Below are 22,126 nucleotides of genomic sequence, written 5' to 3' on the forward strand. Positions count from 1 at the left end.
TCCAGGACCTCTTGGATCATTTCTGGGATCATCCAGAGCCCCTTGGAGCACCTTTGGGATCATCCTGGACCTCCTGGAGCAGCTTTGGGACCATCCTGGATCAACTTTGGGATCATCCAGGACACCTTGGATCACATTTAGGGTCATCCTGGAACCCCTTGGAGCAGCTCTGGGACCATCCTGGAGCAGCTTTGGGCTCATCCCGACCCCACACCCGAATTCCCTGAGGATCCCAAATCCTGGATCCCGAAAATCCCCTCGGTGCAGGAGTCTGGGATGGCTGGAGCAGCTCCTGAGGGGATTTATTTGGGGCAAAAAAAGCCAATTTGGGGCTGAACGAGCTCGTCAGGGACTCAAGGAGCCGCCCAGGATTATTTGGGATCGCATTTGGGGCTTCCATCTGGAAAAGAGGGAAAAATCAGGAGAAAAAACTCCGGGAAAATTAAAAAAAAACAAGGAAAAAAATTCCAGGAAACCTCCAGGAGCTTGGGAATGTGGCCGTGACCTGGAGGAGGATTTGGATTCGGTGTCACCCTCTGGGAAAAACTCCCGGACACGTCCCGGAATGTGTGGGATGTCCTGGAGGAGGAGCAGACAATTCCAATTCCAATTCCTGCCTTTTCCTCCCGCTTCGGGAGGGAAAAAATAGGGAAAAAAAGAAAAAAAATCCCACCGAGAATTTGGAGCCGTTCCCGTGGATTTATCCCGGAAAAAAAAAAAAAAAAAAGGGAATTTTGGGGGGGAAAATTCATAAATCCACGAGTCGAGGGGGAAAATCCAGGTTTTTTTTCTGGGAAAAATGAGGAAAACCGCGCGGGTTTTGGGTGTGGGAGCGTTCCAGAGCGGGAGTGCTTTGGTGGAAAGAGGGAAAAATGTGGAAAATCGCTGGAAAATCGCAGGAAAATCGGGAAAACCGGCAGCTTTGGCATCGTGGTGGATCCCGCTCCCCGCCCGCCATTCCCGCAGGGAATAAAGGAATTAAATCCCCGCCAATCCCAAATTTTCGGAGCCGCCCGGTGCCGGGATTCCCGGAGCTTTGACGCCTTTTTTGCCCGTTTTTTGCCCGTTTTTTGCCCGTTTTTTGCCCGTTTTTCCCCGGGAAGGGGCGGGAATTGTCCGTCCCCACTTAAGCGCTTTTGCATTTCAATCGCCCCAAATCCCGCTCCGCCTTTTTTTGGGATGAGGGGCGGGGGGCAGGGATCCCTCCCGGAAGAGTTCGGGAATCGCCGGGAATTCGGGAAAAGGCGTTGGGACCTCGAGGTGAGCGCGCGGGATTTTGGGGAGCCGGGAAAAGAGGGAAAAGTCGCCTTTTTTCCCATCGCCCCGGCGGGGTTTTGGGGAGGATCCTTGGGGATTTGGGAGCGCCGGTGGATGCGGGAAGGGGAAATTTGGAAATGCTGGATTTGGGGTGGGGGGGTGGAGCCCATCCCGAAATGTCCACGGGGATTTGGGATCCCAGAGGGAATCCTGAGGGATTTGGGATCTGGGGGATTTGGGATCCAGGGGATTTGGGATTTGGGGAGATTTGGGATCCAGGGGATTTGGGATCCAGGGGATTTGGAATTTCAGAGGAATTTGGGATCCAGGGAGATTTGGGATCCAGGGGGATTTGGGATTTCAGAAGGATTTGGAATCCAGGGGATTTGGGATTTCAAGGGGATTTGGGATCCAGGGGATTTGGGATTCCAGAAGGATTTGGGATCCAGGGGAATTTGGGATCCAGGGCATTTGGGATCCACGGAGATTTGGGATCCAGGGAGATTTGGGATCCAGGGGGATTTGGGATTTCAGAAGGATTTGGAATCCAGGGGATTTGGGATCCAGGGAGATTTGGGATTTCAGAGGGATTTGGGATTTCAGAGAGATTTGGGATCCAGAGAGATTTGGGATCCAGGGGATTTGGGTTCCCAGGAATTTGGGTTTCAGGGGATTTGGGTTTTAGGGAATTTGGGATCGCTCCCAAATGGGGTTGGATGTGTGGAATTTTGGGATCATTCCAGTGATTTTGTCACCCCAGTTCTTGGGATTCCCTCCCCAAAATTCCCAGGATTTTAAAGAAAACTCCAAATTCGGGGCCGTTTTCCCACTGGGATCTCGGGATGGTCCCAGAAATGGGGGAAAAACGGGAATTTCGTGGGTTTGAGTGGATTTGAGGCAGATCCCGGAGGTGGCTCCAGCCTCGTCCCATTCCAGCAGAATCCACAAATTCGGGGTTTTCTCCCTAAAATCCTCCCAGGTTTGGGATGTTGGGATCAGAGCACCGGGATCAGAGCGGCCTGAGGAGTTGGGATTTGGGATTTGGGATTTGGGATTTGGGATCAGTGCCTGAGGAGTTGGGATTTGGGATTTGGGATCAGTGCCTGAGGATTTGGGATTTGGGATTTGGGATTTGGGATCAGAGCATCCTGAGGAGTTGGGATTTGGGATTTGGGATCAGAGCCCTGAGGAGTTGGGATTTGGGGTGCTGCTCGTGGAATATCCCAAAATTTGAAGCTGCTTGGAGCACCTGGAATTAAAAACCTGGATTTGTTCTGGGTTTAGGATTTGGGATTTGCTCCAGGTTTGGGATTTGGGATTTGTTCCAGGTTTGGGATTTGGGATTTGTTCCAGGTTTGGGATTTATTCAAGCTTTGGTATTTAGGATTTGTTCTGGATTTGGGATTTGCTCAAGGTTTGAGATTTGGCAATTGTTCCAGGTTTGGGATTTGTTCTGGATTTAGGATTTTCTCTTGGTTTGGGATTTTGGATTTGTTCCAGGTTTGGGATTTGTTCTGGATTTGGGATTTGCTCTAGATTTGGGGTTTGTTCCAGGTGTGAGATTTGCTCTGAGTTTGGGATTTGAGATTTGCTCCAGATTTGGGATTTTCTCTGGGTTTGGGATTTCCTTTGGTTTTGGCATTTGCTCCAGATTTGGGATTTGGGATTTGCTCCAGATTTGGGGTTTTGCTCTGGGTTTGGGATTTTCTCCATGTTTGGGATTTTGCTCAGGTTTGGGATTTGCTCTGGATTTGGGATTTGCTCCAGATTTGGGATTTTCTCCAGATTTGGGATTTTCTCCGGCTTTGGGATTTTCTCCGTGTTTGGGATTTGGGATTTTGCTCCAGGTTTGGGATTTGCTCTGGATTTGGGATTTGCTCCAGGTTTGGGATTTGCTCCAGATTTGAGATTTTCTCCGGCTTTGGGATTTGGGATTTTGCTCCAGGTTTGGGATTTGCTCTGGATTTGGGATTTTGCTCCAGAATTGGGATTTGATCTGAGTTTAGGATTTGCTCCAGGTTTGGGATTTGCTCTAGATTTGGGATTTGTTCCGTGTTTGGGATTTGGGATTTTGCCCCAGAATTGGGATTTTGCTCCAGGTTTGGGATTTGCTCTGGGTTTAGGATTTGGGATTTTGCCCCAGAATTGAGATTTTCTCTGGATTTGGGATTTTCTCCGTGTTCGGGATTTGGGATTTTGCCCCAGAATTGAGATTTTGGGATTTTCTCCGGGTTGGGATTTGGGATTTTGCCCCAGAATTGGGATTTTCTCCGGATTTGGGATTTTCTCCGTGTTCGGGATTTGGGATTTTGCCCCAGAATTGAGATTTTGGGATTTTCTCCGGGTTGGGATTTGGGATTTTGCCCCAGAATTGGGATTTTGCTCCAGGTTTGGGATTTGCTCTGGGTTTAGGATTTGGGATTTTGCCCCAGAATTGAGATTTTCTCTGGATTTGGGATTTTCTCCGTGTTCAGGATTTGGGATTTTGCCCCAGAATTGAGATTTTCTCTGGATTTGGGATTTTCTCCGTGTTCGGGATTTGGGATTTTGCCCCAGAATTGGGATTTTGGGATTTTCTCCGGGTTGGGATTTGGGATTTTGCCCCAGAATTGGGATTTTCTCCGGATTTGGGATTTTCTCCGTGTTCGGGATTTGGGATTTTGCCCCAGAACTGGGATTTTCTCCGGGTTTGACGTTTCCTCCCGGAACAATCCCTCTCCAGCTGGAATAATTCCCTGTTCATTTGCATTCCGTACCTTGGCGGTATTTTTAGGCTCTTCCCTGCCTCTCCTTCCTCCGGGTAAATTTAGCTCCTTCTGCTCCCTCCTGTGCCTTTATCCCCGCGGAGCTGCGAGCTCCCGGCTTTTAGCGCCTCGTTCCTCCGCCCGCCCGGGACCCGCCCCGGGATCCTTTCAATTCCCGCTGCCCAGGTGGGAAAGGGGGTTTGGGGTCCTCATTGCTCTGGAATTGTTTTAATTTTCACCTTTTGGGGTCTTTATTGCTCTGGAATTGTTTTAATTCTGACCTTTTGGGGCAGGGAAAGGTGATTTTGGGGGCTTTATTTCACCAGAATTGTTTTAATTTTCACCTTTTGGGGTCTTTATTTCACCAGAATTGTTTTAATTTTCACCTTTTGGGGTCTTTATTTCACCAGAATTGTTTTAATTCCTGCTTTTCAGGTGTGAAAAGGGGGTTTGGGATCTTTATTTCACCAGAATTGTTTTAATTTTCACCTTTTGGGGTCTTTATTTCACCAGAATTGTTTTAATTCCTGCCTCTCAGGTGGGAAAAGGGGATTTGGGGTCTTTATTGCTCTGGAATTGTTTTAATTCTCAGCTTTTGGGGTCTTTATTTCACAGGAATTGTTTTAATTTCCACTTTTTGGGGTCGGTAAAGGTGATTTTGGGATCTTTAGTTCTGTGGAATTGTTTTAATTCCGACCTTTCGGGGTCATTATTTTACTGGAATTGTTTCAATTCCTGCTTCTCAGGTGGGGAAAGGTGATTTTGGGATCTTTATTTCACCGGAATTGTTTTAATTCTCAGCTTTTGGGGTCTCTATTTCTGTGGGATTGTTTTAATTTCCACTTTTGGGGCAGGGAAAGGTGATTTTGGGATCTTTATTGCTCTGAAATTAGTTTCCACTTTTTAGGACAGGAAAAGGTGATTTTGGGATTCTCCTTTATTTCACTTGGGTAATTTCAATTCCCACTTTTTAGGGCAGGAAAAGGTGATTTTGGGGTGAATAATTTTGGGGCAATCCACCTGCTTTGAGCCTGGCTTCCCCTCCCAGGAGTCTCCAAAGTTTTTCCCAGGAGGAAAATCCAATCCTCCCCAGCTCCTCCCGCGGCAGAACCTCCCAAAATCCTCATTTTGGGCTTTTCCCATCTCGGGGATTGAGGTTTTTGGGATAAACGACAGATTTGGGGAATTTTGGGAATTTCAGGTGATGGAGGGGAGCACAGGTGACATTTGGTGACTTTTGGTGTCCCCAAACCCTCCCCTTGCTCATTTTCTGCCCATTTTCCCTCAATTGAGTGACACGGTGACTTTTGGTGACTTTTGGTGACTTTTGGTGTCCCCAAACCCTCCCCTTGCTCATTTTCTGCCCATTTTCCCTCAATTGAGTGACACGGTGACTTTTGGTGACTTTTGGTGACTTTTGGTGTCCCCAAACCCTCCCCTTGCTCATTTTCTGCCCCTTTTCCCTCGTTAGAGTGACACGGTGACATTTGCTCAGTTTTGGTGTCCCCAAACCCTCCCCTTGCTCATTTTCTGCCCCTTTTCCCTCGTTAGAGTGACACGGTGACATTTGCTCAGTTTTGGTGTCCCCAAACCCTCCCCTTGCTCATTTTCTGCCCCTTTTCCCTCGTTAGAGTGACACGGTGACATTTGCTCAGTTTTGGTGTCCCCAAACCCTCCCCTTGCTCATTTTCTGCCCCTTTTCCCTCGTTAGAGTGACACGGTGACATTTGCTCAGTTTTGGTGTCCCCAAACCCTCCCCTTGCTCATTTTCTGCCCCTTTTCCCTCGTTAGAGTGACACGGTGACATTTGCTCAGTTTTGGTGTCCCCAAACCCTCCCCTTGCTCATTTTCTGCCCCTTTTCCCTCGTTAGAGTGACACGGTGACATTTGCTCAGTTTTCCCCAAACCCTCCCTTTCCTCATTTTCTGCCCATTTTCCCTCGGTAGAGTGACACGGTGACTTTTGGTTGGTTTTGGTGTCCCCAAACCCTCCCTTTGCTCATTTTCTGCCCATTTTCCCTCAATTGAGTGACACGGTGACTTTTGGTGACTTTTGGTGACTTTTGGTGACTTTTGGTGTCCCCAAACCCTCCCTTTGCTCATTTTCTGCCCATTTTCCCTCTTTAGAGTGACAAGGTGACTTTTGGTGACTTTTGGTGTCCCCAAACCCTCCCCTTGCTCATTTTCTGCCCATTTTCTCTCGTTACAGTGACACGGTGACTTTTGGTGACTTTTGGTGTCCCCAAACCCTCCCTTTCCTCATTTTCTGCCCATTTTCCCTCAGTAGAGTGACACGGTGACTTTTGGTTGGTTTTGGTGTCCCCAAACCCTCCCCTTGCTCATTTTCTGCCCCTTTTCCCCGCAGGTTTTGCCGGCAGCCCCCGCAGTGCCGGCGCCGCGTTCTGCTCCGCGCGGCGCCGCGTTCCCGGCGCGGCATGGAGGAGAGCGTCCCGCCCTTCCCGGAGCGCCTCGGAGACGGAGCCCGAGCCCTCCTGATGCCCCCCGAGCCCAGCCCCGAGCCCTTCCCCGCCCCGGAGCCCGGCTTCCTGCAGGATGCCAAAACCCAGAGCGCGGCGCCGCCCGGCACCGAGCTGGACGAGGACGACGCCTTCTATGGCGCCGAGGAGGAGCTGGCGGCCGCGAGCCGCGAGGGCAAGGCCCCCGAGCCGAGGGACGAGCCCGACTTCTTCTCCTCGCTGGCCCGGCACGAGCCCGACGTGGCCCTGGAAGCGCACGACGAGGCCGGTGAGCGCCGGGGCGGCGCCGCGCACGGTCGGGGTCGGGTCTGTTCGGGTCGGGTCGGTTCGGTTCGGTGGGGTCTGCCGGTCTGAGCCGTGGTGGCACCGGGGTGGTTTGTGCTGGGGTTGCTTCTCTTGGGGGTGGTGTTGGCTCTCGTGGTGATGGTTGTCTTGGTGATGATGATGGGTGTCTTGGTGATGATGGATGTCTCTTGGTGATGATGGATGTCTCTTGGTGATGATGATGGATGTCTCTTGGTGATGATGATGGATGTCTCTTGGTGATGATGATGGATGTCTCTTGGTGATGATGTTGGCTCTCTTGGCGTTGGTTCTTTGCGTGATGGTGTTGGCTCTCTTTGTGATGGTGTTGGCTCTCTCGGTGGTGGTGTTGGCTTTCTCTTGGTTCTCTTGGTGATGGTCTCAGTTCTCTCTTGGTGTTAGTTCTCTTGGTGATGGCGTTGGTTCTCTTGCTGATGGTGTTGGTTCTCCTGGTGATGATGTTGGTTGTGTTGGTGATGATGATGGACATCTCTCAGTGATGATGGATGTGTCTTGGTGATGATGTTGGCTGTCTTGATGATGGTGGATGTCTCTTGGTGTTGGGTCTTTTGGTGACGGTGTTGGCTTTCTCTTGGTGATGGTTCTCCTGGTGATGATGTTGGTTCTCTCTTGGTGACAGCGCTGACATTTTGGTGATGATGTTGGGTCTCTCAGAGATGGTGTTGGGTTTCTTGGTGTTGACTCTTGGTGCTGTTGTTGGCTCTTGGTGATGGTGTTGGTTTTCTTGGCATTGATGTTGGTTCTCCTGGTGATGGCGTTGGTTCTGGTGATTCTGTTGGTTCTCTTGGTGATGGTCTTGGTTCTTTTATTGATGGTTTTGGTTCTCCTGGTGTTGGCTCTCCTGGTGATGGTGTTGGTTCTCCTGGTGATGGTTTTGGTTCTCCTGGTGTTGGCTCTCCTGGTGATGGTGTTGGTTCTCCTGGTGATGGTGTTGTTTCTCCTGGTGATGGTTCTCTTGTTGATGGTGTTGGTTCTCCAGTTGATGGTTTTGGTTCTCCTGGTGTTGGCTCTCCTGGTGATGGTGTTGGTTCTCCTGGTGATGGTTTTGGTTCTCCGGGTGTTGGCTCTCTTGGTGATGGTGTCGGTGGTTCTCTCTTGATGATGACGTTGGCGCTCTTGGTTTTGGCTCTCCTGGTGTTGGTGTTGAGTCTTGGTCAACATTGACTCTTTGTGAAGTCCTTGGTGCTCTTGGTGACATTGGCTCTCTTGGGGACGTTGTTGGGGGAGTTTTGGGGGGGTTTGGGGCTGTCTGGAGTGGCTTTGGGGGGCATTTTGGGGGTTTTGGGGCTGTCTGGAGTGGTTTTGGGGCAGTTTTGGGGTTTTTGGAGGAGTTTTGGGGGTTTTGGGGCTGTCTGGGCTGGTTTTGGGGGAGTTCTGGGGTTTTTGGAGGAGTTTTGGGGCTGTCTGGGCTGGTTTTGGGGCAGTTTTGGGTATTTTGGGGGTGGCCTCCTGTCCTCTCCGGGATTTTTTTCCGGGATTTCCCTCTGGGATTTCCTTTGCCCCATCCTCCCCCTCTCCCCATTTTGGGGCCGATCCAGAGGAAATGAGGAGGGGGTGGCGCTGCCCTGTGGGGTCCCCGGGGTCCCCTCGGTGTGTCCCTGTCCCTGTCACCCTTATCGGGTCACCCCGGGTGCCCTCACCCCCCGTATCACCCCCTCACCCCCTTATCTCCCCCTCACCCCCTTATCTCCCCTTATCTCCCCCCATCCCTGACTCCTGTGGGTTCCGTGGTCAGCGACCGTTGGGGCCGTGCTTGGGGTCATGGGGGGGTTGGGGCCAGAGCTGTTTTTGGGGTGGCCAGAGCTGTTTTTGGGGTCAGGGGGTGTTCGGAGCCATGTTTGGGGTCCTGAGGGTGGCCAGAGCTGGTTTTGGGGTCAGGGGTGGCCAGAGTCATGTTTGGGGTGACTGGATGGACGGAGCCATGGTCAGGGCGTGTTTTGGAGCCGTGTTTGGGGTGGCCAGAGCCGTGTTTGGGGTGGCCAGAGCCGTGTTTGGGGTGGCCAGAGCCGTGTTTGGGGTATTTTTGGGGTTTGCTTGGGGTGAAATCGTCTCACTCTTGTGGGGTGGCTCCTCCCACAGGGTTGTCCAACCCTTGGGGTCAATTTTGGGACGAGCAGAGCGCCCCAGGTGCCTCCAAGGCCCTGATTTAATTTGGAACCATCCCAGAGAGCTTTGGGGTATTTTTGGGGTTTATTTGGGGTGAAATGGTGTCGTTCTTGTGGGGTGGCTCCTCCCACGGGGTTCTCCATTCCTGGAACTCAAACTTTGGCAGGATTTTGGGATTTTGGGACCAGCAGAGCCTTCCAGGTGCCTCCAAACCCTTCTGGATCCCATCCCGAGGGATCTTTGCCAACTCTTGGAGTTTTTTATGGTGCTTTGAACCTGATCCAGGAAAAATCACAAGAGCAACACCCAAAAACCCCAAAAACATCCCAAACTGGGACGGGAACAGCCCCAAACTGGGACGGGAACAGCCCCAAACTGGGACGGGAACAGCCCCAAACTGGGACGGGAACAGCCCCAAACCGGGATGAGAACAGCCCCAAACCGGGATGAGAACAGCCCCAAACTGGGACGGGAACAGCCCCAAACTGGGACGGAAAATTCGTGAGGCACCATCGCTCCTGCGATGGAGCTCTCGGAGCCCAAGAGTTTTGGGGTCGGGAACTCTTCCCAAATCTTTTTGGGGTCAGGAGCTCTTCCCAAATCTTTTTGGGGTCGGGAACTCTTCCCAAATCTTTTTGGGGTCGGTGGCTTTTCCCAAAGACTTCTGGTGTTGGGAGCTCCTCCCAAAGTTTTTTGGGGACTTTGGAGCTTTTCCCAAAGATTTTTGGGGTCTGTAGCTGTTCCTAAAGTTTTTTGGGGGTCTGTAACTCTTCCCAAGGACTTTTAGGGTTGGCAGCTCTTCCCAAAGACTATTGGGGCCAGGAACTCTTTCCAAAGTTTTTGGGGACAGAAGCTCCTCCCAAGGACTTTTAGGGTTGGGAGCTTTACGCAAGGACTTTTGGGGTCAGGAGCTCTTCCCAAAGATTTTTGGGGCCAGGAGCTCTTCCCAAAGACTTTGGGGGTCAGGAGTTTTTTCCAGAGACTTTTGGGGTCGGAAGCTCTTCCCAAACACTTTTGGGATTGGCAACTCTTCCCAAATCTTTTTGGGGTCAGTAACTTTTCCCAGAGACTTTTGGGGTTGGGAGTTCCTTTCAGAGATTTTTGGGGTCAGCAGCTTTTCCCAAAGATCTCCTTTGGGGCCGGGAGCTCTTCCAAAAGACTTTTGGGGTTGGGAGCTCTTCCCAAGACTTTTTGGGACTTTGGGAGCTTTTCCCAAAGACTTTTGGGGTCGGGAACTCTTCTCAAAGTTTTTTGGGGTCAGGAGCTCTTCCCAAGGTTTTGCGGGTTCAGGAGCTTTTCCCAAAGACTTTTGGGGTCAGGAACTCTTCCCAAAGACTTTTGGGGCCGCGGGGAGCCCCAAAATCCACTTTGGGGTCAGCAGGATGCCTCGACCCCATGGCCACCGCCCTGCTCCTCAAGGTGCCCCCACACCTTCGGGGTCAGCGACGTCCGGAGCCGTTTTTGGCTCCGTTTTCCCAAAATTTTGGCGGCAGGCTCGGAGCAGCTGCCGTGCCCGGCTTGTGGGGCTATAAATAACATCCCAAATCCCAAATCCCAAACCCCAAATCCCCTCCCCAGCCCGACCCGACCCTCCCCGGTGCCGGAACGGGGCCACGGTTTAAAAATAAACCCGGGAGGGAAACGCCGCCAGAGGTTTGGGATTTCCCGAAGTAGGACAAGGACCGGGTTTAACTCCCAGTGGGCCCTAAAATCCCCATTTTTGGGCTGTAAAATCCCCATTTTTGGGCCATAAAATCCCCATCTTTGGGCCCTAAAGTCCCTGGTTTTGGGGTGTAAAATCCCAATTTTTGGGCTGTAAAATCCTGGTTTTTAAACCATAAAATCTCGTTTTTTAAATCATAAAATCCCTGGTTTTAAACCATAAAATTCTGGCCTTGGGCTGTAAAATCCTGTTGATTTGGGCTGAAAAATCCTGGTTTTCTGGGCTGAAAAATCCCAGTTTTTGGGCTGAAAAATCATGGGATTGTATCCTGGCGTTTGGGATCGTGTCCTGCAGTTTGGGATCTTGTCCTGGAGTTTGGGGTCGTGTCCTGGGGTTTCTGGGATCCCAGGATCACCTCCTGGAGTTTGGGATCATTTTACGGAAGTTTGGGATCATGTGCTGGAGTTCGGGATCAAAATCATGGGATTGTATCCTGGCGTTTGGGATCGTGTCCTGCAGTTTGGGATCTTGTCCTGGAGTTTGGGGTCGTGTCCTGGGGTTTCTGGGATCCCAGGATCACCTCCTGGAGTTTGGGATCATTTTACGGAAGTTTGGGATCATGTGCTGGAGTTCGGGATCATGTCCTGGAGTTTGGGATTGTGTCCTGGACCCCAGGATCCTATCTTGGAGTTTGGGATCATGTCCTGGAGTTTGGGATCACATCCTGGATCCCAGGATCCCATCCTGCAGTTTGGGATATTGTCCTGGAGTTTGGGATCGTGTCCTGCAGTTTGGGATCCTATCTGGGAGTTTGGGATCATGTCCTGGAGTTTGGGATCACATCCTGGATCTCAGGATCCCATCCTGCAGTTTGGGATATTGTCCTGGAGTTTGGGATCGTGTCCTGCAGTTTGGGATCGCGTCCTGCCGTTTCCCGGCCCCCAGGATCCCATCCTGCAGTTTGGCATCACGTCCTGAAGTTTGGGATCTTGTCCTGGAGTTTGGGATCGTGTCCTGCAGTTTGGGATCGCGTCCTGCCGTTTCCCGGCCCCCAGGATCCCATCCTGCAGTTTGGCATCACGTCCTGAAGTTTGGGATCTTGTCCTGGAGTTTGGGATCGTGTCCTGCAGTTTGGGATCGCGTCCTGCCGTTTCCCGGCCCCCAGGATCCCATCCTGCAGTTTGGCATCACGTCCTGAAGTTTGGGATCTTGTCCTGGAGTTTGGGATCGTGTCCTGCAGTTTGGGATCGCGTCCTGCCGTTTCCCGGCCCCCAGGATCCCATCCTGCAGTTTGGCATCACGTCCTGAAGTTTGGGATCTTGTCCTGGAGTTTGGGATCGTGTCCTGCAGTTTGGGATCGCGTCCTGCCGTTTCCCGGCCCCCAGGATCCCATCCTGCAGTTTGGCATCACGTCCTGAAGTTTGGGATCTTGTCCTGGAGTTTGGGATCGTGTCCTGCAGTTTGGGATCGCGTCCTGCCGTTTCCCGGCCCCCAGGATCCCATCCTGCAGTTTGGCATCACGTCCTGAAGTTTGGGATCTTGTCCTGGAGTTTGGGATCGTGTCCTGCAGTTTGGGATCGCGTCCTGCCGTTTCCCGGCCCCCAGGATCCCATCCTGCAGTTTGGCATCACGTCCTGAAGTTTGGGATCTTGTCCTGGAGTTTGGGATCGTGTCCTGCAGTTTGGGATCGCGTCCTGGAGTTTGGGATCTTGTCCTGGAGTTTGGGATCTTGTCCTGGAGTTCGGGATCGTGTCCTGCAGTTCAGGATTACATCCTGGCGTTTCCCAGCCCCCAGGATCCCCTCCTGGCCCCCAGGATCCCCCCTCAGTCCTGACCCTGTCCCTCATCCCCCCGTTTCTCCCTTTTCCCGTGGGAAAAGCTTTCCCTGGCGTTCCCCGGCGTCCCCGGGGCTCCCCGGTCCCAGCCGGGGCTCCCCGACCCTCGGAAAGCTCCGGCAGCGCCGCGAGCGCCGGCTGCCGGGGCCGCTGCCAAGGCAAACATTCCCAGGGAATCCTCCCCCTCACTTTTGGGACAGAATTCCTCAGTTTTGGGGATTTCCCGCCTCGTTGGCACTGCTGGAATTTTTCCAGGAGCTTTTCCAGGAGCTGTTCCAGCTTTTCTGTCTCCGCTGCCTTTTCCCCGGGAGCTGCAGGTGCCGTGGTTTTGATTTTTTCTCTGATTTTTCAGCTTTCCAGGGATTTTTGACGTTTGTTTTTTCCCTTCCCTGTCGCTGACTCACGGCTCCCATGTGATCCCTGAGCTCTCGAAATTCCCATCCCTCCCCATTCCCGGGATTCCCCTGGAATTTTCAGGCCCCCATCCCCCTCCTCTTCCCTCCCCCCCCATCCAGAACTTCTCCAAACTTTTTCCCGGAACTTTTCTGGGATCTGGAACGGGGCTGGGACATCATTCCCCCCCATGGAATCTCCCAGATCCGCGGATCTCCCTCTTCCCTCTGGATTTCTCCCTCCTGGGACGTTTCTCCTCCTCCACCTGGGTCGGGTCGGTCCCGAGGTGCCTCCAAACCCCTTTGGGGACATCCCAAATTTTCCTGGGAACGTTTTCCAGCCCCGCTGGGCGCGGCCGCTCCTCCGGCAGCCGGCCTGGCCTCTCCTGGAGCCGGCCCCAGGTTGGGCCTCTTTTCTTGGAAAAGCAGCGGAGCAGCTGTTCCCGGGGAGAGGAACCGGAGAACTTCGGGAGGGACGAATCCATCGGAGTTTTGGGGGCGTTTTTGGGGAATTTGGGGCACCTGGAAAGTCCTGGAAGGGCCGTGTTGTCCTGGGAGTGTGGAGGGAGCTGTGGCCTGGATCCCATCCGGGTTGGATTTGGCCCCAGAGGGATTTTTCCAGCCCCTGGTGAGCGGTGGGATGAGGAACCTCCTCCCTTTTTCCATGGATTTCCTCCAAAATCGGAGCTCGGGAGGCTTTGGCGCGCAGGGATCATCCCGGGAACATTCCAGAGACTGGGATCAATTCTGTGATGTCACCAGATCTCCCATGGATCTGCTCCAACGGGGACATTCCAGAGCTCCTTTGGGATCAATTCCATGATGTCACCCCCAGATCTCCCATGGATCTGTTCCAATGGGGACATTCCAGAGCTTGTTTGGGATCTGTTCCATGATGTCACCAGATCTCCCATGGATCTGCTCCAACGGGGACATTCCAGAGCTTGTTTGGGATCTGTTCCATGATGTCACCAGATCTCCCATGGATCTGCTCCAACGGGGACATTCCAGAGCTCCTTTGGGATCAATTCCATGATGTCACCACCAGATCTCCCATGGATCTGTTCCAATGGGGACATTCCAGAGCTTGTTTGGGATCATTCCGTGATGCCGCCACCAGATCTTCCATGGATCCTCTCCAATGGGGACATTCCAGAGCTCGTTTGGGATCATTCCGTGATGCCGCCACCAGATCTTCCATGGATCCTCTCCAATGGGGACATTGCAGAGCTCGTTTGGGATCTGTTCTGTGATGTCACCAGATCTTCTGTGGATCTGCTCCAACAGGGACATTCCAGAGCTTGTTTGGGATTATTCCATGATGTTACGTGATCATCTGTGGATCTTCTCTGATGGGGACATTCCAGAGCTTGTTTGGGATCTGTTCCATGATGTCACCAGAACTCCCATGGATCTGCTCCGAGTCTCCAGTGGGGACATTCCAGGGTTGATTTGGGATCAATCCATGACGTCATTGGCTCTCCCATGGATCCTCTCCAATGGGGACGTTCCAGAGCTCATTTGGGATCAATCCATGACGTCATTGGCTCTCCCATGGATCCTCTCCAATGGGGACATTCCAGGGCTCATTTGGGATCAATCCGTGATGTCATTGGCTCTCCCATGGATCCTCTCCAATGGGGACATTCCAGGGCTCATTTGGGATCATTCTGTGATGTCACCACCTCTCCCATGGCTCCGAGTCTCCCATGGGGACAATCCCGTGGGTCTGGGTCCATCCCAGCTTTCCGTGGGAATTTTTTAGGATGGATTGGAGAGGGAGGAACTTCCATTTGCCCTTTTTTGGGGGAATTTCCGTGTTTTTCTCTTTCCGTCGCGCTCGTTCCCTGGGAACGTTGGGGTCACCAACCCCGGGCGCCTTTGCCTGCCCAACGGTTGGGTTGGACCCACCCTGGGTGCTCCGTGGAGCTGGAAAAGCCAAATTTGGGGCCGTTGGATGGATTTGGGGCCGGGCTGGGATGTGGGGAATGGAATTCCCACTTCCTCATGTTTCCAGGGGGATTCTGGGGAGCCAAACGGCTTCAACGGCCGGAAACTCCCAATTTTGGGCATCTCCTGGTCCTGGGTGACCAGGTGAGGGTTGGGCTTGGTCTTGGAGGTCTCTTCCAACCGTAACCATTCCGGGATTCTTCTTCACCAACCTTAATTTTTCCATGGCTGAACATTTCCTTGGTGGAATTCCTCGTGGTGCTGGTAACGACCCCGAATCCGCGCCGTCCATGGCAGGAATCCATGGGGTTGTGTTGGGTTGGTTGGGTTGGGTTTAGTTGCTTGGTTTGAGTTGAGTTTGGTTGTATTGAGTTGGGTTTGGTTGGGTTGAGTTGGGTTTGAATTGAGTTGGGTTGGGATGAATTTTGTTGAGTTGGGTTTGGTTGTATTGAGTTGGGTTTGGTTGGGTTGAGTTGGGTTTGAATTGAGTTGGGTTGGGATGAATTTTGTTGAGTTGGGTTTGGTTGTATTGAGTTAGGTTTGGTTGGGTTGAGTTGGGTTTGAATTGAGTTGGGTTGGGATGAATTTTGTTGAGTTGGATTTGGTTTGATTGAGTTGGGTTTGGTTGGGTTGGGTTGAGTTTGGTTGAGTTGGTTTGGGTTCGTTTTCATTGGTTTGGGTTGGGTTGGGTTGAATTGGGATGAATTTGGTTGAGTTGGATTTGGTTTGATTGGGTGTGGATGGGTTGGGTTTGGTTGAGTTGGGTTGGGTTTGGTGGAGTTGGATTTTGTTGAGTTGGGTTGGGTTGAGTTTGAGTTTGTTTTCATTGAGTTGGGTTGGGTTGTGTTGGGTTAAATAATTTTGGGAATGTTGGGGTTAAACTCCGGGATTTTGGGAATGTTGGGGTTGTTCCCCATTTTTTGTGGCTCCATCCCAGCCACCTCTCCCCAGAGGTGGGATAACGGGATCCTGGAACAGGGATTGTCGGAATGTTGAATGGGGATTTTGGGAATGTGGAGCAGGGGTTTTGGGAATGGGAGCAGGGATTTTGGGAATGTGGAGCAGGTATTTTGGGAATGTGGAGCAGGGATTTTGGGGATACGGCTCCATGCCGGAGCTCTCCCCAGAGCCAGGAGAACGGGATCCCAGAACAGGGATTTTTGGGAATGTGGAGCAGGGATTTTGGGAGTGTGGAGCAGGGATTTTTGGGAATGTGGCTCCATTCCATCCAGCTCTCCCCGGAGCCGGGATAACGGGATCCTAGACCAGGGATTTTGGGAACGTGGCTCCGTGCCGGAGCTCTCCCCGGAGCCGGGATAACGGGATCCTAGACCAGGGATTTTGGGAACGTGGCTCCGTGCCGGAGCTCTCCCCGGAGCCGGGATAACGGGATCTCCCGGCAGCTTTCCCGGCAGTTAAAGTGCTTAGCAGCGATTATCCCAATATCCGTCGGATGCTGCTCCCGGCACTGGGCCCTCCCCAGCCAGGCTGGGAAATCCGGCACTAATCCGGCTCGGCTGTGCCGGGACAAGCTCTGGGAGCGCTCCCGGCCGCCCCCGGGCTGCGGTTTGCTGGGAAAGGCGTGCTGACCCGGTCCTGGCCATGCTGACCCGGTCCTGGCCGTGCTGACCCCGCTGTTCTCCTGGCCGTGCTGACCCGATCCTGGCCGTGCTGACCCGGTCCTGGCTGTGCTGACCCCGCTGTTCTCCTGGCCGTGCTGACCCAATCCTGGCTGTGCTGACCCGGTCCTGGCCGTGCTGACCCCGATCCTGGCCGTGCTGACCCGGTCCTGGCCGTGCTGACCCCGGTCCTGGCTGTGCTGACCCAGTCCTGGCCATGCTGACCCGGTCCTGGCCGTGCTGACCCGGTCCTGGCCGTGCTGACCCAGGTCCTGGCCGTGCTGACCCCCGGCCGTGCTGACCTGGTCCTGGCCGTGCTGACCCGGTCCTGGCCGTGCTGACCCGGTCCTGTCCCTGCTGACCCCAATCCTGGCCGTGCTGACCCGGTCCCGGCCGTGCTGACCCCGCTGTTCTCCGTGTTTTCCAGATGAGCCCGACCCCGCCCTCTCCGGAGCCGTCCCGGCCGCGGCTCACCGGACACAGCTCGGGTGAGTTCTGAGGGACGGAGCAGCCGGGAGCGGCCAGGGGCTCCCAGGCTGTCCCAGTTCACCCTGGAGTGACCCCAGTTCACCCTGCAGAGATCCCAGTTCACCCTGGAGCCATCCCAGTCCCGCCCAGGCCATCCCAGTTCACCCTGGAGTGACCCCAGTTCCCCCTGGATCCATCCCAGCTCCCCCTGGGAATATCCTGGTTGTGTTTTCCCAAAATCCCATTTTTCACCCCAGAATTCCGTTCCAGCCCCACAAATGAGGAGCACCTGGAATTCCCAAGGGTACTCCCAAGGTTCTTCCAGTCATGGCAGAGTGGGATTTGTGTCCATCCCAAACTTTTTGGGAATCCCACACAGATCCTTCAACCCCGCCCCCAGCAAACCTCGGTGCTCCCCAAAATCCCATTTTTCACCCCAAAATTCCCTTCCAGCCCCATGAATGAGGAGCCCCTGGAGTTCCCGAGGTTCTTCCAGCCATGGCAGGGTTTCCCAAGGTTCTTCCAGCCATGGCAGAGTGGGATTTGTTCCCCTCCCACATTTTTGGGAACCCCCACAAATCCTCGAACCCAGCAAACCTCGGTGCTCCCCAAAACGCCGTTTTTCACCCCAAAATTCCCTTCCAGCCCCATGAATGAGGAGCCCCTGGAGTTCCCGAGGTTCTTCCAGCCATGGCAGGGTGGGAAGGGCTGGTTTTGCGTCCAGCCCAAACTTTTGGGAACGCCCCACAAATCCTCGGACCCAGCAAACCTCGGTGCTCCCCAAAACGCCGTTTTTCACCCCGGAATTCCCTTGCAGGCCGGTGCCCGAGGAGCAGCCGCCGGCGTTCCCGCGGGCGCTGTTCCGGCCGCTGCCCGCGGCCGTGCCCTGGGGCGCGCGGCCGGCCGACGTCCCCCGAGGAGGAGCGGCCCCACGACGAACCAAAGCACGCCGAAGGGCTCGGCGCCCAGCGGGGCCGCGGGGGCGTCCAGAGGTTGGAGTGGATCTCCAGGAGCCCCAGCCCGTCCTTCCAGGAGCCGCAGCCGGCGCCGGACGCGGCAGCCTCGCGCGGCCCGGCCTCGCGCAGAGCCAAAGCCAAAGCCTCGGAGAGCTGCCGGCGGAAAGCGCCGGCGGCCAAGCCGGAGCCGGCCGAGCCGGGCTCCGCGGCCGAGTGGACGCTGCCCAAGCTGGACGTGGTGGGCAAGCAGTCGTGGACGGTGAACGCCGAGGACTCGGTGGAGCGGCTGCTGCCGGAGCCGGCGGAGGTGCGGCCGTACGTGTGCGGGGTGCTGCTGGAGGAGCCCCGCAAGGACGAGGAGCCGGAGCGGGAGGACAGCCCCAGCGTGTTCACCTGCATCGAGTGCAGCATCTACTTCCGCCGCAAGGAGCACCTGCTGGAGCACATGCTGCAGCACAACCGCGGCGCCGAGCGCGGCGCCGACGCGCCCGCCGGCCGCTGCCGCTTCTGCTGCGGTGAGTGCGGCTGGGCCTTCGCCGAGCCGGCGGCGCTGGAGCGGCACAAGAGGCTCCACCAGGAGTCGCGGGAGAAGATCATCGAGGAGATCCAGAAGCTGAACGAGTTCCCGGACGAGGGGCGCGAGGCGCGGCTGCAGTGCCCCAAATGCGTTTTCGGCACCAACTCCTCCAAGATCTTCGTGCAGCACGCCAAGATGCACGTCAAGGAGAGGAAGGAGCACGCCTCCAGGAGCTCCGGCCTCTTCGGAGAGCTCCGCGACGGCGCCGGGCACGGCCTCTACAAACCCTTCCAAGCCGACGAGCTGCCGGCGGCGCCGGCCGGCAAAGCGCCGAGCGCCTGCGTCCTCTGCGGCTTCCCGGCGCCCAACGAGCACATCCTCAAGGAGCACCTGAGATACGCCCACTCCCACTTCTCCTGGCAGCCCGAGACCTTCGAGGACGATCCCAACCAGCCCGGCACCAGCCGCGACTCCTACAGCCCCGCCCGGCCCGCCCGCTTCGCCGACGCCGAGGTGTTCGGCAAGGGCGAGAAGGGCTTCTCGGAGCGGCTCTTCCCGCCCCCGTGCCGGGAGGGTCCCTCCCTCTACGACCCCGCCTTCGGCTTGGGCCACCCCAGGCTGGACAAGGGCGACGGGGCCGCCAAGAAGGAGCCGCTGCAGGGCTTCCACCACGCCAGGAAGGCGGCGCCGTATTCCCACCAAAGCTTGGGGTTTGCCGGGTTCTCGTCGTCCAAAGCCTACTCCCACTCGGCCCTGCAGCAGCTGAGGAAGAGAGCGGCCACCCAGCAGCCGGAGGGGGACGGGGACAACCTGCGCGGCCGCCCCGCGGGGCCGGAGGAGCTGCGGCACGGGTGGGCGCCGGCCGGCGCCGAGGAGGAGACGGACCCGGGGGACGGCAGGGCCGCCGGCGCCGTCGCCGTCCCTCAGGCCGCGCTGGAGCTCAAGAGGACCTTCGGGGCCGCCCTGAGGGCCGCGGACCCGGCGGTGGCCTCGGAGGAGCAGCGGCGCCAGCTGAGGATGACGGTGCCCGTGGTGGTCCTGGAGGAGATGAGCGCCCACCCCAGGGCCGCCAAGAGGCCGCGGGGGAAGCCCCTCAAGAGGAAGCTTCTCCCACCGCAGGAGTTCCTGCTGGAGGAGCCCCTTCCCCTGGACGTTCTCCTGCTGGACGCGCCGCTGGAGGGTCCCCTGGAGCTCGAGGAGCTGCTGGACTCGGAGGCCACCATGCTGAAGAACGAGGAGAGGAAATGTCCCTACTGCCCCGACCGCTTCCACAACGGCATCGGCCTGGCCAACCACGTGCGCGGCCACCTGAACCGCGTCGGCGTCAGCTACAACGTGCGGCACTTCATCTCGGCCGAGGAGGTCAAGGCCATCGAGCAGAAGTTCTCCTTCCAGAAGAAGAAGAAAAAAGGTAGTTTGTACCAAACTCCTGCTTCTCCCAGCTCCCGCGGGGAGGTCTTCTGCTCCCGGCCGGCCTCGAGGGTCTGCGGGGTGGGCGCTGGGGGTTGGGGGCTATGGGCACGGAGATCTTGGTGGTCCTGGTGGCTGCGAACCCACCTGGACGTGTGACCTGGGGTCTTGGTGGCCCTGGTGGCTACAAATCATCCTGGACATCTGGCCACAGCTCTTGGTGGCCCTGGTGGCTACAAACCCACCTGGACGTGTGACCACAGGTTTTGGTGGCCCTGGTGGCTGCGAACCCACCTGGACGTATGACCACAGCTCTTGGTGGCCCTGGTGGGTACAAACCCACCTGGACATGTGACCACAGGTTTTGGTGGCCCCGGTGGCTGCAAACCCCCCTGGACATCTGACCTGGGGTTTTGGTGGCCCTGGTGGCTACCAACCCCCCTTGGACATCCGGCCACAGGTCTTGGTGGCCCTGGTGGCTACAAACCCACCTGGACATGTGACCACAGCTCTTGGTGGCCCCAGTGGCTAGCTACAAACCCACCTGGACATGTGACCAGAGGTTTTGGTGGCCCTGGTGGCTGCAAATCATCCTGGACATGTGACCAGAGGTTTTGGTGGCCCTGGTGGCTACAAACCCACCTGGACATCTGACCAGAGGTGGATTTTGGGGGTTTTTTGGAGTTTTTCGGTGGGGTTTTTTGGGACCTTGCTGCATTTTTGGTTGCCCTGGTCCCTCCCCTGACCACTTGTCCCTCTTTCCAGTGGAGAGGTTTTGGTGGCCCTGGTGGCTGCAAATCATCCTGGACATGTGACCAGAGGTTTTGGTGGCCCCGGTGGCTACCAACCCACCTGGACATCTGACCAGAGGTGGATTTTGGGGGTTTTTTGGAGTTTTTCGGTGGGGTTTTTTGGGACCTTGCTGCATTTTTGGTTGCCCTGGTCCCTCCCCTGACCACTTGTCCCTCTTTCCAGTGGCCAACTTTGACCCGGGCATGTTCAGCCTCGTGGGGTGGATTTTGGGTTTTTTTTGGTGTTTCTGGGTGGGGTTTTTTGGGTTCCTTTAGGGTTTTTTTTGGGAGTTTTGGGTTCCTTTTGGGGTTTTTTGGGATTTTTCATTTCCTGGTGGTTTCTGGTGGCCCTGGTCGCTCCCCTGACCACCTCTCCTCCCTTCCAGTGGCCAACTTTAACCTGAGCACGTTCAGCCTGATGGGCTGGATTTTGGTGGTTTTTTGGTGTTTCTGGGTGTGCATTTTTGGGTTCCTTTAGGATATTTTTGGTTCCTTTTGGGTTTCTTTTTGGTTTTTTGGGTTCCTTTTGGGTTTCTTTTTGGTTTTTTGGGTTCCTTTAGGTTTTTTTGGGGAGTTTTGGGTTCCTTTTGGGGTTTTTTGGGATTTTTCATTTCCTGGTGGTTTCTGGTGGCCCCGGTCCCACCCCTGACCACCTCTCCTCCCTTGCAGTGGCCAACTTTAACCTGGGCACGTTCAGCCTGATGGGCTGGAGCTTGGTGGTTTTTTGGTGTTTCTGGGCGGGTTTTTTGGGTTCCTTTAGGTTTCTTTAGGATTTTTTTGGGTTCCTTTTGGGTTTTTTTGGGATTTTTGTTTTCCTAGTGGTTTCTGGTGGCCCCAGTCCCATCCCTGACCACCTCTCCTCCCTTGCAGTGGCCAACTTCGACCCGGGCACGTTCAGCCTGAGACCCCAAAAATGGGGAGAAATTGGGAATTTGGGGCAGTTTTGGGATCCGTTTGGGTTTGGGTTTCGGGATGAGTTTTTGGTGTCAGATTTTGGAGATTTTTTGGGATAAATTTTGCTGGTTTTGGGATCTGCCGAAATCGGCGCCGTTCCCACGCCCTGGGGGTCGAGGTCCTGCAGCCCTACAGGGACAGAGAGAGACCCCAAAAACAGGGAGAAATTCTGCGATTTTGGGATTTTTGGGGATCCATTAGGGATTTGGGGCAGGAGGAGGAGCTTGGTGTCCGCAGGGCTTTGGATTTTGGGGATGTTTTGGGATAAATTTGGGTGTTTTGGGATCCGTTTGGGTTTTGGGATGAGTTTTTGCGGTCGGATTTTGGGGATTTTTTTGGGATAAGTTTGGTGATTTTGGAGTTTTAGGATAAATTTGGGATTTGGGGCTGGAGGAGGAGCTCGGTGTCCGCAGGGCTTTGGATTTTGGGGATTTTTTGGGTGGTTTTGGGAGGTTTTGGGATGAATTTGGGATTTGGGGGCTGAAGGAGGAGCCCCTCTGGATCCATGGTTTGGGATTTTGGGGATTTGCCGTTGGAAATCCAGGATATTTTGGTTCCAAATCCACAAAATCCGGGATATTTCAATCCCCAAATCCACAAAATCTGGGATATTTGAATCCTCAAATCCACAATATCCTGGATACTTCCAATTCCCATTCCCAAA

The 22,126-nt window shown here is 54.8% G+C and overlaps 1 protein-coding gene across 1 annotated transcript; it reads left to right on the plus strand.

Moving 5' to 3' along the window:
• Positions 1-6,365: 6,365 nt before the first annotated feature.
• On the plus strand, positions 6,366-21,405 carry LOC121362517 (protein Wiz-like; the record flags this gene model as incomplete). The annotated part of the gene is given in 5 exon segments (XM_041484085.1): positions 6,366-6,745; positions 16,794-16,854; positions 17,652-17,727; positions 17,729-19,718; positions 21,379-21,405. Coding segments are annotated over 5 exon segments (2,534 nt in total), but the record flags the coding sequence as incomplete, so codon positions are not given.
• Between the last annotated feature and the right edge of the window lie 721 nt (positions 21,406-22,126).

Source organism: Pyrgilauda ruficollis, unplaced genomic scaffold (assembly GCF_017590135.1).
Source record: "Pyrgilauda ruficollis isolate IOZ18807 unplaced genomic scaffold, ASM1759013v1 scaffold624, whole genome shotgun sequence".
NCBI classification, from domain to species: domain Eukaryota; kingdom Metazoa; phylum Chordata; class Aves; order Passeriformes; family Passeridae; genus Pyrgilauda; species Pyrgilauda ruficollis.